This window comes from Onychomys torridus, chromosome 15, assembly GCF_903995425.1.
Source record: "Onychomys torridus chromosome 15, mOncTor1.1, whole genome shotgun sequence".
In the NCBI taxonomy this organism is placed as follows: Eukaryota; Metazoa; Chordata; class Mammalia; order Rodentia; family Cricetidae; genus Onychomys; species Onychomys torridus.
Window position 1 is genome coordinate 6,317,887 of NC_050457.1, and position 17,276 is coordinate 6,335,162.

A 17,276-nucleotide genomic window follows, 5' to 3' on the forward strand; every position below is an offset into this window, starting at 1 on the left:
CAGGCATGCTGTGGCAGGCACACTCCCACACACATACATATGTAAATAAGTAAACACTCATATTTTTGTCTTCTATCTTGGTTTCAACTCAGTCACTTTCAACATCAATATTTATCTACTAATATCCATCCAGTGGTGTTGTGAGCCCGTGTCACAATATGCCCAGTGGAGGCACCTCCCAATCGCCAACACTGTGCAGCATCAATCATTCCTGGAGGTCATCACATGGGCTATTTGTCCTTTCCTCATGCCGTGGTTTCCACCATCTTTACTCAGCTCAGGTCAACACATGAGCAGCTAGAACACCTGGATAAACCAAAGCTGGCTTCAAAGTAGAGCAAACATAGCCAGGCACGCCAGTGACTTTCAGTCCCGGAAAGGAACAACTTATTACATGCAGTTGGCGTTAGTTCTTTCTACTCATGTTTTCCAGATCCTTTAGCTTCCAATGGTTTATAAATTTGTTTATTTCACACAAGCAGAATTCATATAACAGAAAAAAATTCTATATTGGAATAGTTCTATAAACTGATAATTTGCAAAAACAAACCTAAAAATGTTATCCATGAAGGCATGCACGTGCACACTCATCCAAAACACACAGGGCAGGGGGATTGATTTAAGAACATGTTTCCTTGGTTTCCTTTTCCTCTAGCAGCAGAAGCAGGGCTGAGCTGCATTGTGTTCCTGCCCATTTCACTCTTACACAGGATGCTAGGAATGAATGGCCAGGAAGAATTCCTCAAGTTGTTCATTCTCTTCCAGTCTCAGGCACTTCAGGAGCCACAGGTTACCGCGCAGACATGGCCACATCCAAGAACCACACCATACACAACCAATCCTCAAAATGGCACAGAAATAGCGCCAAGAAACCCCAGGGTCACAAGGACACAAATCTCCTAAGGGGTCAACCCCAAGTTCCTGAAGGACATGTGCTTTGCCAAGAAGCCCAAAAAAGGCCTGAAGAAGATGCAGGCAAACGAGGCAAATGCAATGAGTGTGGTTCAGAGACAATTAAGGCCCTCATGAAGCCTAAGGTGGTCAAGCCCAAGATGCCAAAGGGCTCCAGCCGCAGACTCGGAGGCCTTGCTTTTGTCCTTCACCCCAAGCTTGGGAAGAGGATTTGAAGCTACATGGCTGTCTTAGTCAGGGTTTCTATTGCTGCAACTAAACACCATGACCAAAAAGCAGGTTAGGGAGGAAAGGGTTTATTGGGTTACACTTCCACATTGCTGTTCACCACTGAAGGAAGTCATGACAGGAACCCAAACAAGACAGGCTCCTGGAGACAGGAGCTGATACAGAGGTCATAGAGGAGTGCTGGTTACTGGATTGCTTTCCCTGGCTTGTTCAGCCTGCTTTCTTATAGAACCAGGACCACCAGCTAAGGGATGGCACCACCCACCATGGGCTAGGCCCTCCCTGACTGATGACTAATTGAGAAAATGCCCTACAGCTGGATCTCATGGAGGCACTTCCTCAACTGAGGCTCCTTCCTCTCTGATATCTCTAGCTTGTGTCAAGTTGACACATAAAACCAGCCAGTACAGTAACCAAGGGTCATAAGTACTGTCAACCCAAGCCCAAGGTTCAAACCAAGGCAAGGCCACAGCTCCAGCTCAGGATCCCAAAGGTGCCCGGGCCTCTGTGAAGGCTTGTAAAAAGGATTTCTATCTGATAATGTGAAGACAGATAGAAATCTGCAAACAGTAACTTGAGGCAAGATCTGGTTTGTTTTTGTTTTTGTTAATTCCTCAACTTGCTTCATCCTTCTTATCCTGTAGGACATGGCAGTCCTTGGGCCATGATGACAGGTTCAAGAGAATGTTCTCCAAGCAATTCTGTACATTGGGCCATCCAATGACGGTGGCTTTGCCTAGGTTCCCTGTAACTGGAGTTTTTCTGTGTCCCACCCAGTCCACAGATGCTCAGACCCAAGTAAACACACAGAGGCTTATGTTAATTAAAACTCCTTGGCCATTAGCTCAGGCTTCCTACTGACTAGCTCTTACACTTAAACTCAGCCCATTTGTGTTAATCTATAGGTCATCACACTTTCTGTGGCTTTACCTGTGGGCCATTACATGCTGATCCCTGGACTGTGGGCTGGTGTCTCCTGACTCAGCCTTCCACTTCCCAGAATTCTCCTTGTCTGTTTATCCCACTTATACTTCCTGCCTGGCTACTGGCCAATCAGCTTTTTATTTATCAACCAATCAGAGCAACATATTCACAGCATACTGAACATCCCAAAGCAGTTCCCAGAGTCTGTTGTGTCTGCCTTCAGCAAGGCCTAGGTCATCCATTCTACTTCCCTCTGTAGGAAGGAGGAGTATGTCTTTCTGTCCTGCTCAGCATGGACAACAAATGTGTGGCCTCGCATGTTGGAACTTGCAGCCTACCAGCAACAATGGCTTCCAGATCCTTTTAGTAATATTTGTCCGACTTTATTTCTCACTTAGATTACTCAGCACATAACACTAAATGTCATACTTATTGTTGTTGTTGAATGTTTGATCTTGTTTATCTAGGCTGGTGTCTTTCTCCATATTGTTCATATTAATGAGTACCTTAAGAAATGTATGTGGGAAAGTGTAGTCTAAGAAAAACGAGAACAGTCTTCTAGTTAAAGTCTCAGTAACTGTACAATCATAGTAGAATAAGGAAGTGGAGTTTAAAAACTTAAGACAAGCTCAGTATCTTGGACCTAGAGAAAACCTCTCCCCATCTCATTTTACCCCTCCGATGTCCCCACCAATATATTTTACACTTTTCTTGATTTACAACTTTCTTTGTTCTGTAAAACTATAAAAACTGCTTCCATGTTGGAAAATGGAAGTTGGGGGTAACCTAAATCTGTGTGCCTGGGTCGTGTTGCTCAAAATAGTTCCAGAAGGAATTAATTCTCATTATCTTTAAAAAAGAAATTCAGTCAAAATAAATAAGCACAATAAGGACTCAAAACAACAGTGTAAACTATAAGGATTCAATTAATTTTATAAGAACCAATTTCCATTTTTTAAAAATTGTGTGCTGAGGATGCGGCTCAGCTTTGGAGTGTTTATCTTTCATAACCAAATTGTGTTCCTTCAAGTTGAAAGCTAACTCTGCCTTTTATAATTTCAGAATAAAACAACTGTACAAAATCAACAAGTGATAGACATGTCCTGAAAAAAATAAACATTACTAGTGCAGACAAAGGGGTACATGTGCTTTCAGCCTCAGTCTCTGCCATCGGTGCCTCAGCAAGTGTGACCACCAGGTAATCAATACTGAAAATATGATCCTGATGGAGCAAGGTTTTCAAGTTTAGGATTACTCGAATTCTATTACATTTACCAAGGGGCACTCTAAAACTATAGAATTACTCCTGTGGAACAGGAGAAGTTTCATCATTCATATCATCAATTATTTACCTTTTAAGAATTCTTAATCAAATCAAATGTTTGTATTTGACAAGTATGAAAAACCTGCTTTTTTCTTGTTTCCATACTGCAATTGAATTTAAGCTTACAGTTTCCAAAAAGAAGTGGTATGCAGCTACTTTCAAAGTATCAAAGAGGACACAACCAAGGTTTAGAGAAACATGCTCTGTTGAATTAAGCTTTGCTCACTACTGATAAACAGAGCTCAGACAAAGACGCTTCATGAAAATTTGAAAAAAATTCCAAGGTAAAGACATAAATAAGTTTTGCCTAATGTAACAGATGCTCAGCAGATATTGGAGGTGTCTGGTGTGACACTAACCAGTTTGTATTTAACCAGAAAGTTTCACACCAAGTTCACTTCTGCTTCCCACATACTCTTGAAATAGGATTAATAGAGTGACTTCATTCCGTAATGAACTGAGAAAGCCTTCAAAATGCCTTATTTCACATGAGTCAGGCTTGTAAACTTTTGCTCAGTATATGTTTTTTTTCCCCCAAAAGAATCCATGACTGATGAATTCCCTCTGGACACAGGGAAGATTTCCAGCTTCTAACCACCACCTGACTGAATGGTTCTGTCTAGACTAAAAGTAGAGTTCTACTTAATATAAGGAAATACATGACTTGAGTACAGTTCTTTTAAATCTGAAGTCATACTTCATCGTACAATACTTAAGATTAACATTTTGCATATTATGATCTATGTCCATATACTTGAATCCCCGAGAAGCAAAAGGCAAAGTCATTCACACTGCTCAGAACTGGACCACACCTGCTGCTTCTTCAGACGCTTCAACACTAGAGCTAGGTAGGGCTCTGAAGACCACAGACCTCCACTACACTTTCTCTATTGCACTTTTGCAAAATGGAAAATGAAAGTCTCACTACTCAAAATATTTTGAGGCACACACAGAAGCAATTAGGTAAATGTAAAATTGTCTGTGTGATGAGAAATCTGACTATGTGATAGGAACTATCAAGGCACAGTTAGATATACTTAACTTTAAAAAAAAAATTAATTCTTGTATAACTTCACTTGATCTTAGCCAAAAGGCCGAGAAACGATAATTCTTGTATAACTTGATATATGCATATAATACATTTGATCACATCCACCCCTCATTCCTCCCCCTAATTTCTCCCAGATCAGTTCCTGACACCCACCTCCAACTTCATGGCCTTTTTCTTTCTTTAAACTCACAAAGTCCAATTGTGCTATTCATGGACTTGTAGGTGTGAGGCAGTTCACTGGATTATGGTTGATCTATCAGGGAACATGCCCCAAAAGAAAACTGCTCTCCTGGCAGCCCGCAGTTCCAATAGCTTCTCCAGTGGGGTGGAAGTAAAGCTATGGACTTTTTAATTCTTCTGAAAAATACGGATCAAGTGCTTAAGATTTCTTGTATCACCATTAGATGGCACCACTCCATCTTCAAAAGCATTTAGAAAAAATAATTCCTGGCACTGTGAAAAGAGGCTTTAAGAATCTAAAGTCTTTCACCCATAACTCTTCATCAACGGTGATCCTGTAATTTCACAACCATTTGGATTTTTCTGGAAATGATGTCATTCGGCACAGTTCTAGTTAGTTCGAGTGAAATAAAGCTTATGTTTCTTCCCCGAGATTCAGCATTACCTACGTATAAGGAATGGCTTCCTCCAGGAATGCTTCCCGAGTCTCCTGCAGCAGAACTGGAAACTCTGGAGTTGTATTGAAAGATAAGCACCTGGGCCTCCTAGAGGAGTTGCTTGCGCTCACAGCAGGTGGAGAAGAGAAAAGCCTGGTGAACTTGGAGGCTTCAACCCAGAGGCCAGAGGAACACATTTTAGTTCAAACTGTGTTTATAAAAAATATACCAAAAAAAAAAAAAAAAAAAACCGGGCTATGGCGCATGCCTTTAATCCCAGCACTTGAGAGGCAGAGGCAGGCAGATCTCTGTGAGTTCAAGGCCAGCCTGGGCTACAGAGTGAGTTCCAGGAAAGGCAAAAAGCTACACAGAGAAACCCTGTTTGGGGGGGAGAAAAAGTTAAAATATATACATACATGTGTATGTGTGTGTGTATATGTGCATATGTGTGTGTGTGTGTATAACAAAAGGTTACTTTTTGCAAGATTTAAAAGATCAGGCCCTGAACACTTAGCAGTTAAGAGTGCTTGCTTGCTGATCCACCAGGGGATGCAAATTGAGTTCCCAGCATACAAATCGCACAACTCATAATTGTTCATAACCCCAGCTACACACACACACACACACACACACACACACACACACACACACACACACCTTGTGAGCCATGTCCTCTCTGCATCATCCCAGAAATTTGATTTTACAGAACATGGAAGTGTTGTTGGCAGGACCTCAGAAGACATCCTACCACAGATATCATGGAGCTTCTACCTGGATACACCGAGCATTCCTAGGGTGTTGAGTCCTTAGGAACTAAGGCAATGATAGGACCCAGAGCCAGCCTTGATTTCCAATCTAGTTCTTGCGTCTTTCCAGCTCCCTAACATTGAACACATGCTGGGTCTGAAGGTTTTCAACTGTCAATACAAGGCACACAGAGCCCCAGGGTAGTCACAAGGTGAGAGGAGAATCCATCGCTACAGAGTCAAGGGTCTGTATATTTAGGTTCCAGGCTCCAGGGTCCAGACCTTCAGTTTCCAGAGTCAAGAAGCTAAGTGAAAAGCTCACTGGCATTCTGAACCATCCCATTTGAAGACACCCATCATAGCAACATCACAATACTTGAGGTATATGAGAAGCATGGGAAGCCTATTAAATCTGAACAAGGTCAAAAGAGGACTGAATGCAAGTCTGTATTTTAAAGAGAGAGAGAGAGAGAGAGAGAGTAGATACTGTGATAGATCGCATGGGCACCCTTAACTCAAGTCAGTGCATCAGGTATATCTGCACCCTAGCAGACACAGACCCAGAGGAAAGCACTCTGGGGATACCGGAGATGCCATGTCCCGGTGACATCCATCTTGGCTGTCCTCATTGGCTTTGTGCTGCCATGATAAAACACTGACCACAATTAACATGGGGAGAAAAGAGTCTGTTTCAGCTTACAGTTTATAATCTGCCTTCAATGGAAACCAAGACAGGAAATCAAGGCAGGTACCTAGAGACAGGAACTGAAGCAGATGATGGGAGAATGCTGCTTACTGAATTGCTTCCAGGCTTGGAATCAGCTACCGTTATGTAGCCCAGGATCTAAGAATGATACTGCCAATGGTATGCTGGGCCCTCCCATAGAAATTAGCAATCACGAAAATGCTCTACACACATTCTCTGATGGAGGCATTTCCTCAACTGATGTTCCCTCTTCCCGAGTACGTCAAGAAGACAACCAAGCTGAGCTATCAGTGGCTAAGAAGAAGGGCAAAATTTGTCAATGTTAGGAACCACAGTTTGTATCTATCTGTGTGTGTCTTTTCCAGGGATGCAATGAAAGGGAGGCATTGAAAACAATCGAGACTGTTTGAGACACAAACCAGCAAAAACAACTCCTTGCCCAAGTTCAATCACCTAGCTTACAAGGAAAATTTTTTTTAATCTTAATTTTTAAAATAAATTTTCGTTAGTCATTTTCAAAGTAAAACAAGAAGTAATATATAATGCAATTTGAATATAGCTTATCATTCAGATTTTCTATGTTTTTACCTAGTGTCCTTCTGTTCTAAGATTGTGACAGTATCTTTAATTTTTCTCTTGTGATTTTTGCCATTTTGTGGCATCCTGGCATATTTGTAGTGTGTGTCTCAACTGGAATTTCCCTGGTGGTTTTCTCAAATTAGACTGAAATTTGGGGTTTGGAAGAAAACCAAACAGGCCAGTGATACCATCACTCATCACATTCTGTCAAAGATGCATGTCGTCCACATGATGCTGCTGCTGAGCTTACCCGGCTGGTTGAATGGGTTTTCGGGTCTCTCCACAGCAGTTAGCATTGTTTACCCTTCTACGCTATGCTGTGGAAGGAAGCCACCATGTTCTGGAAGGAAGACACCATGTACAGCACCTTTCCCCCATGACTTTTTAAAAAATCCTTACTAATTTTTTTTTAAATAACTCCAGTCCATCCATGCCCTTAGTAAAAACCACACCAGGTCCTTTGATGCATCACTTTGAGCTTGTATTACAACCTGTACAACTTCATTGTGGCATCTAATCTGAAGACAGATACATCTAGGGGAATACAGGATCATGACCATAGGTTCATGAAGATACCTCCCCAAAGGTTGCCAATTGCAGATTTTGTTCTTCCAACTCAACTGAGTCCTATGTGCCATCATTCCTCACTGTTTCTTCTGATCAACCCTTGGCTACACTGTCCCAAGAGATACTGATGCTTCTTACTGGCTGTTCCCGCTTCTGTCCCCAATATCTGCTATCTACAGGAGTCGTTTAATCGGGTTTCTATAGCAAGTGTAAAATCTCTAGCAACATAATTTATTAAGTGTCTTCTGCTCTTTAATTTGTTCCCCAAAACTCAAGCATGTCACTGGTTAGAGCCAATTTTCATGCTGAAGACCTAACTGCATGATTGAATGATGTAGTGACCTTTGAGTTTGGCTGAAGGTTGGGGACAAAGGTGTCCCCTTCCCTATCTCTACACTGCTTCCTTTGGCCTCCACTGAGTCAGAAGTCCATGGTTTTGTTTCTTGCTCTCTTTTCTTAATCACTGATCAATTCTCAGTTCAGTTTGATTTGCTGTAGTATTTTTAAGTTTCATAAATCAAGAACTACGATACTTTTCATTATTCTTTGCCCGTATATAGCTTTGTTCCATATATAGCTGTGGATAACCTCTATTTTGAACAAGCACAGCTTCTGATCATATGATATTCTGAATTTCAAAGTTTGGTGTAAAAGAAAGATTGTTTAAGTGGTGGCGCACGCCTTTAATCCCAGCACTCAAGGAGGCAGAGGCAGGTGGATCTCTGTGAGTTCGAGGCCAGCCTGGTCTCCAAAGCGAGTTCCAGGAAAGGTGCAAAGCTACACAGAGAAATCCTGTCTTGAAAACCACCCCCCAAAAAAGAAGGATTGTTTAAAAGAGTTTCATTTTCCTTTATTCCCAAATAGGAGTTATTCTTCGAGTTTACTTTTCTATTTTTAGTAAAATGTAGTCTTTTATTTATTGTCATTTACTACAGTATTTTCTGGTCATCCCTTCCATTTTTATATAATGTGAACTTAACAATAGATTTTTCTTGGTTTGTTTGGGTTTTGTTAATGTTTATTTCAAGACAAGGTTTATCTGTGTAGTCCTGGCTGTCCTGGAAATCACTCTATAGACTAGGCTGACCTGGACTCAGAGATAGTCTGTCTACGCCTCCTGGGGGCCGGGATTCAAGGCTTGCATCACCACTGCCAACAATGAAAGTACTCAAAAGAACCCTAGTTCTTTGGCTTGCATAGTTCATTGAGGTGTCTGCGACACCCAGGTGAGTCAGGTAGCACACTATCCTGCTGATGGTCCAGCCAATCGCTACTTCATGTGCCACTGCAGTACCTGTTGTCCCATGAGGCACTGTCCTCTAGGTTAAACAGGATACTGTCTGGATGGCAATCCCTTTAGATCATACTCAGTTTTCCATAGTGCCGTAAAGACGACAAAATCCTGTTAAAACAGGAGCCTCGATGTGAAATAAAAGCATCTGAACACATTTGATTCTCTCACCAACCTCTACAGGCTCAGCAAGTTTAATATTGATGAGACCCAAGTCTAGATTACAAACATTCCCACTCCAGGAAGTCTGAGGCAATGACCAGAATGTATCCATTTATTTCCCCATCTGTCTCACACACACTGGAGAGGTGAGGAAAAGCTACCAAGCCATCTCAGCATGCTGCAACACTTTTCCAACATACTTGTACCTGTAAAGGAATACTCCCTGAGATTACACACCTCAGTCTTCCCAACTCCACAGTAGTTTGCAGATAAAAAGTATGGCATTGGGCTGGGTAGACGGCTCAGTGCTTATGAGCACTTGTCACCCTTCCAGAGGACCCGAGCTCAGTTCCCAAACCCACATCAGGTGGCTCAAAACATCCTGTAGCTCCAGAGGATCTGCTTCCCTCTTCTGCACAGGTGTATACGCGCGCACGTGCACACACACACACACACACACACACACACACACACACACACACACATTTTTAAGTGTCTTGGCTAAGACCCGTTTTTTATTAATGTTTAATAAAACATCAGTTGCTAATGAATTCATTAAAGATTGTTAAGTACACACATCAAATCACATAAATTCCATGGTGAACTCTTTTCAACTCCTTTTGAATCAAAATGTTCATATTAAATAACTTTACCAAACTATGAAAAATTTGAGCCTAGGGAATCCTAGAAGTTTTTATTAGTAAGTGATCAGTGAGATGGGTCAAAGACATAAACACTATTTCATAAAATCTGATTTTAATTTAAATCAGTCATTTATTAGATTTTTACTGAACTTCTCTTTACAGAAGAGCAAATGCCTAATAATATATTGATTTTAACTCTTTTGGACTTTCATAAACATGCTTTTAAATATATCTATATTTTTCAGGTATTCGTGTTAACATATTTTTTCTTACTTTAAATTTCTATGTGTATGTTAATAATCTACAGCCCACACATATCCTAAAATCAAATGTTTCTCTTCCTACTCTTAAAAGACATTACATTTTTGTTTTAAGTGTTGATTTAAATGCAAACCTTGGTTAGACACTTAGGTTTGGGATGATAGAAATATCTATTAATCAAGTACATTGAACGTGAATGAACTAAGAGATGTCCCAGTGGCTAAAAGCATTTGCTTCAAAACCTGATGATCTGACTTTGATCCCCAAATCCTACCTCAGTCCCTTAAGATGAGATGTGAAGTCGAGCAGCAGAGACAGAAGGATGGCACTGGAGTTCAGGGGCCAGCTTGCCCAGAGTAAAGTGGAACAAACAACAACAACAACAAAACACACACACACACACACACACACACACACACACACACACACACACATAAAATAGATTAATTAATTAATTAATTAATTAATTAAAGTGAATTCCCTTTCAGTTTCTTAAAATACTTTCAACCTCAAATCCTACTTCTGGAATCATTCTTGGGGAAGTTATGGTTTTAGTAATGTAAAAGGGATATGTAGTGATATTTTGTGTACCCTAATAAACTTGCCTGAGGATCAGAGGACAGAGCCAGCCACTAGATTAGATATAGAGGTCAGGCAGTGGTGGCACACACCTTTAATCCTGTCACTCGGGAGACAGAGATCTGTCTGAATCTCTGTGAATTCTACATGAGATTGCTCCAGTATAGGAGAGAAACAGAGCCAGGCAGTGGTGGCATACTCCTTTAACCCTAGCCTTTGAGACCTCATGCCTTTGCTTGGGAAGCACACATGCCTTTAATCCCAGGAAGTAGTATGGCAGGGCAGAGAAAGGTACATAAGAATTGAGGAAACAGCAACTCACTCTCTTTAGACTGAGGATTTCGCAGAGGTAAGAACTAGTGGCGGCTGTTCTGTTTCTCTGATCTTTCAGCTTTCATCCTGATATCTAGCTCTGGATTTTTTATTAAAAGACCATCTAAGATTCAAACAACAGGGATGAGTTAATAACCACTCACATTTACTGATTATTATAAGTTAAACCCTGTGTTAAGTGTTACATGCACTATTTTTTCTAATCCTCATGACTACTTTTTTTCTAGACAGATTTTGTTCAGTATTTTTTATTGTTGAGAATTTCACACATGCATATAATGTGTTTTGATCCAATCCAATATCCATTCCCTTCTTTCCAACACCCCCTCCCCACCCCAGCTCCATGGTTCATCAAGTTCCACCCCTAGCTAAGAAGCTATTGTCAACTGATGGCTGCTGAGGGAAAAAAGTCAGTCAGTCATCTTCAGGGATATAGCCCCCAAAAGGCTACTGATGCTTCAGAGGAAGATGCTCCTACATCCATGCAAGTACAAGCTAAGATGTGATCAAAACTGATGATTAGTTATATATTCATTTTTAGACCTCCTTGTAACAAGTATGAACTAGTCCACACCACCTATGGTGCCCATTTAACATCAGTTCCATTATTTTTCAATGAAATTAAATACTCAAGATGCCATGTACTATGCTGGAGAGAAATCCCAGTTTTCCTCTTGCAGCTCTCGGATTTACATGCTGCAGAATTCCAGAGGTTTATGCATTCCTACAGGAGGTTCACAGCTGACCTCCTCCATCTGTCCAGGCCTGCTATAGCAGGCTGTTGCTCACCTGCCTCACTGCACCCAGCTGCTGGTGCAGTTAAAAATGAGCCTTCCGAGAAGGACCTAGGTCACTTCTCTAGTGCTGCTTTCAAGCCACAGGTCCATAAACAGCCTCTTCACCAAATGATGACTTCATGCATACCAGTTTCAGGGAGCTTAAAGAAAAGCCATGTAGGAAATGTAGCTGTCATTGATGAGTTAAATAATTCACTCATTATTTAACATCATTCAAAACATACACTCTCTGATCTGCCTGGTGTTGTCCAAAGCCTGGGAGCACTGCAGAAAAGATGATTAGATTCAAGACCTGTAAACAGAATTTCATCTTTAATGGGTTTTGTCTCATTAAAGAAATGGCAAGTCTTCTTTGAATCAATTTTTACTTCCCTACTACACTTTCTACACTATTATGTGAACAGTTACTGGAAAATTAATTATGCATCTTAATACATTTGAAAAAAGAATAATGTTTATTATTTTCTCACTGCCTCAGAATCTCCACCATACTCACTGTCTACTTTTAAACTTTCATAGTAGTTCACACTGAAGGATTTATATTCCTCTGACCCAAAAATGTCTCTTCTTCTACCTCCATAGAATGCCTTCAGAAATGGAACACACATACTCTTCCCTGAGAATAATCCTGCATTATTCTACATAATCTGATGAGCCAGGCGGTGGTGGCGCACGCCTTTAATCCCAGCACTCGGGAGGCAGAGCCAGGCAGATCTCTGTGAGTTCGAGGCCATCCTGGTCTACAGAGCGAGATCCAGGACAGGCATGAAAACTACACAGAGAAACCCTGTCTCAAAAAACCAAAAAAAAAAAAAAAAAAAAAAAGAAAGAAAGAAAAGAAAAGAAAAGAAAAAAGAAAAACAATAATAATTCTCCATAATCCTGTTCCCTATTAATAATTGCCTGCATCACTCAAATGTGAGCCCTGCTTTCACATTTGAGATATCATCGCTACTAATTTCAACCTGTCTTGTCTCTGTCTCTCTCTGTCTCTGTCTCTGTCTGTGTGTGTGCACGTGCGCGCGTTCTTGTGGGTATGTGTATATGTGCATGCAGGTACATTCTTTTTTTTTTTTTTTTCTTCTTTTTTTCCGGAGCTGAGAACCGAACCCAGGGCCTTGCGCTCGCTAGGCAAGCACTCTACCACTGAGCTAAATCCCCAACCCCAAGGTACATTCTCATATATAATGTATATACTGAAAATACTCATGTTATAAGTGCTAAAATATCCTAAAAGAGTACAGGTTCAACTTTGTCTCCTTATAGATGAATCTAATCTATTTATTATATAACTGGATAACAATGTCCCTCTGGTTAATGCCCCATGGAAGCAGATTCCTAATTTCAGACAGAGACACTTCTTTCCCACAATTCTAGTAAACCATGTGGTCTATACGATAACTCTATACAATCTGTTTTGGTTTTATTTCTATTGTTGTGACAAAACACTCACACAAAAGGCAAATTAAGAGCAAAACAGTTCATTCAGCTCACAATTCATTACAGGGGAGGCAAGGCAGGAACTTCAGGTGGAAAGTCACGTCAACATTCAAAAGCAGAGAGGAATGCATTCACTCATGGCAGCTGCTCACTTCGCATTCTCAACTTTTGGACAACTCGGGAAGCTCATAGAATGGTGCTGCTCTCATCCAGGTTCAGTCTTACTACCGTAATTAATTCAATGGAGACAAATCCTTCATGGGTATGGCCACAGGCCAGCCTAATCTCGTCGATCCCTTTTTCAGACTTTCCCTGTGTGATTCTATAGTGTCAAGCAGACATCATTACAGTCGGCAATAATACTTGTTAAATGAAGCCGGGGGACACTGTGGAGCTGGAGTCTCACCCTACAGCTGGCTGCTCTGCCTCTCCACTCCTGACGTGCTACCGTCCCTTTTCAAATATGACTCCAACACAAATGAAATGTGTTACCTCCTAACCTGCCCTCCACCTCTACCATTTCCTCCGCTCCCCACGGTAGAGAAGACTTCAACATTTCTCTTTCCTAAGCCACTTACAATGTTGTTGATTGATTTATCAGCCACATAGATCATCTATCATCCTATATATAGCCTCCTTAAGAAGATGGTTCAGACAGTGAAAGCACTTGCCATGAAAGCCAGGCAATCTGACTTCAATCCCTGGAACCCGTGTAAGGGAGGATGGGGAGAACTGACACCAGAAAGTTGTGCTCTGACCTGTGCACACCCAGGTTCATATACACACACACACACATACACACACACACACACACACACACACACACACACACACTAAATAATAATAATAAACACATAATTCTTTAAAACAATTTAAAAGGTCATGTTTTATTTTTCTTACAGTCTTATGCCCTAAGCCTAGTCTTATTCTAAATTATTAATAATTTTCTTTCAAAGAAAAAAATCATATTATACATATGAATACTTGTTTGAGTTCACACTGCCAAGGTTCAATCTTAGGAAGTGGATTATCATCTCTAAGTCTTAATCATGTTTCTAACCCTCCTTCCTCATCTGAAAATGTGGAATTAAAGGCATGTAACAGTTTTAGCACAGTGCCTATCTCACAGTGCCCACTCAAAATGCATACCAATCAACACAGTTTATAATAAAAAGCACACCTCAAGGGTATTTCCAGAAGTAAGACATTAGTTTAAATATTTTTAGCAACTGAAATAGTAACTCACTCTAAATGCTGAGAAATCACTTCCAACTCTAGAAGCTAATCCTGAGGCCCTCATGGTTGTGGTCTTCTTTAGCCAACCTATAGTTGGGCTAGCATTTTATCTTCTTTTGCTTAACATTCTGCAGTTAAAGAAGAACAATGTATTCTGTCATTAATCTATTAGCATGAGTACATAATCCAGATATGCTTTCATAAGTAATTTATATATGGAGTCATTAAAATTATTTTAAACATCGATCCTAGACATGGGTGATTGATATCCAACAGCAGTAAGTAGGATGATTAAAACACCATAATATGGTAGCATTTTTATTTAGAGATATAATCTCACAGGTGCCAGTCTCTCAATAGCAGTATTTAAATGAATATATGACAGATATATTGGGTAGATTGTTAAAATATAAAGTTCTATCTCTGTGTGTTACACCAATGTTTTAAAGAATAGTTAGTTTTTCTATTTGTTTTAAATTTTACATGTGTAGGTGTTTTGCCTGCATGACGTATCTGTACACCAGATGTGTGCCTGATACCTTTAAAGGCCAGGAGAGGGTACTGTATCCTAGAAACTGGAGCCATAATGGTTGTGAGCTGCCATATGGGTGGTGTGAGTCAAACCTTTGTCCTCTTTTTTTTTTTCCAAGACAAGAGTCTGTGTAGCTTTGGAGCTATCCTGGATCTCGCTCTGTAGACCAGGCTGGCCTCACAGACATCCGCCTGCCTCTGCCTCCCAAGTACTGGAACTAAAGACGTGCGCCGCCGCCGCCACCACCACCACCACCACCAGGCCAACCTTTGTCCTCTTTAAGAACACCTAGTGCTCTTAACAGCTGAGCCATCTCTCCAGCTCCAAGAACAGTCAACTTTTAAAGATGTTACCCAGGCTGGCTATTTTCATGTCAACTTGACACAAGCTAGAGTCATTTTGAAAGAGGGAACCTCAATTAAGCAAGTGCCCCCCCATCAGACTGGCCTGTAGGCAAGCCTGTGGTGCATTGTCTTGACTGATGGTTGGCACAGGAGAGCACAGCTCACTCCGGATGGTGCCACCCTTGGCACGCAATACAAAAACAGATTGAGAAAGCCATGAGGAACAAGCCAGTAAACAGCAGTCCTCCATGGTCTCTGCATCAGCTCCTGCCTCCAGGTTCCTGGCCTGCTTGAGTTCCTGCTCCAACTTCCTTCATTGGTGGACTGTTACCTACAAGTGTGAATGAGGAGCTGGAGAGATGCCTTGGTGGTTAAGAGCACTTCTGCTCATCCAGAGGACCTGGGTTCAATTCCCAGCACTCACACGGCAGGTCACCACTGTCTGTAACTCCTGTTCCAGGGGATCCAACACCTTCCTACAGATGTACATGCTGGCAAAACGCTAATGTGCCTAAAATAATAATGAATAAATTATATAAAAAAAGAAGAGTTAGTGAAATAAACCCGTTATTACCCAAGTTCCTTTTGGTCACAGTATATTTTATCACAGTAATAGAAACCCTAACTAAGACAAAAGATAAGATTTGAGATTTGTCCATATATTTTACAAAATTATCATGGTGTCAATTAAATTGTATGAACTAGGAAGTAAGCATAATTATGGTGAAAGAGTTCAATATCATTCTTAAAAGCTAACTCACATTTTTGTTTCTTGAATTAACACTGAAATTGAAGCCCGCTAGATGACAGCGTGTTTCATTTTCAATGTTTCTCATATGTGGTTTTTGATGTCATGTTGCTTTGATTTTTTTTAAAAGAAACACCTCATAACAGAAAAAAATACTCTGTTGTATGGTGAAGATTATGAAATTGGTCACATTCATTGTGGTTCTAAGATTACAAAGGATAACACTAGTTAAATGTCAGAGAACTTTTTTTACAGTTTCTATAGAAATGTGCACCTTTCTGGGGATGACAGCAGCAGTGGTGTCCTTTGTCATTCTCTGTAAACACTTGAACGTTTTCATCAAGGTTGTCATCATCTGTTAAATGCTCTCAGACTGTTTTCTCAAAGTCTGCTTACTTAAAATTGTATGGAATGATGTAATAAGCAATGAGTCTGAACTGCAGAAATACAAATGTTTATCACCCTTGGAAATTAAACCACTTAGGATGGGCTCTGACAGCTGCAAATTTCCTCTAATCCCTCCCATTGTGGGAAGAGCGAAGTTCCTCTCCAGTCTGGACTTTGGTGACTTGCATAACCAAAGAAATGCAGAAGAAATGTGACATTGTGAATCAGGCCTGCCCCAGTAGAAATCAGACCCCATGTAAGAAATCTGCCCCTGAGGCCATCCTGCTCCTCAGAGACCCAATCTACATGTATGGAGAAGCCACACAGAAAGAGATGCCTGAGTATTCTTCACTGTCCATAAGTCATGTTCAGACATCACATTTTAATTCACATATCAGACATGTGAGTTATTAAGCAATCAGATGACATTAATTTCAGCTGCTTTGGGCTACAGTTCTATGACAGATCAGACCCCAAGCAAGAAAAGCCCACTTAAGCCCTTTATACCCCAGAATGGTGAGAGATCATCACAAAAAGTGTAAGCTACTCATCTTGCACTAGGTCATCAAGCAAACAAAATTAAGTCAAATCTCCATTTCAAATCATACTATTTTAATATGCAGTAATTCCTCAAATAAAATACAGTATGTATCATTTTAATTCTTTCTATACAAAATTATTACTATGTAATCTTTTCCATGGTTTCTGCATTCAATATGTTTTATGTTGGTTATTTATGGTCCTGTTTTGAGCCCCAGAATATTAGAAATTAGAACTCTGAAACTAATCCTTAAAATTAGGATTACATAATCTGTTTATTCTAATACTTGAACTGTGTTTATAAACCTTCAGAACTTAGTTCCAACCT

General features: G+C 40.5%; 1 protein-coding gene and 1 pseudogene across 1 annotated transcript in view; both read right to left on the bottom strand.

The window, feature by feature from the left end:
* Adgrv1 (adhesion G protein-coupled receptor V1) overlaps nucleotides 1-3,164 on the bottom strand; it is a 506,561-nt gene extending 503,397 nt beyond the window's left edge. The window contains exon 1 of the mRNA XM_036207476.1: nucleotides 3,152-3,164. Within this exon, the coding sequence (XP_036063369.1) occupies nucleotides 3,152-3,164 (13 nt within the window). The remainder of the gene's footprint in view (nucleotides 1-3,151) is intronic.
* A 1,162-nt stretch (nucleotides 3,165-4,326) lies between these two features.
* Nucleotides 4,327-4,494, bottom strand: LOC118596595 (annotated as a pseudogene).
* Between the last annotated feature and the right edge of the window lie 12,782 nt (nucleotides 4,495-17,276).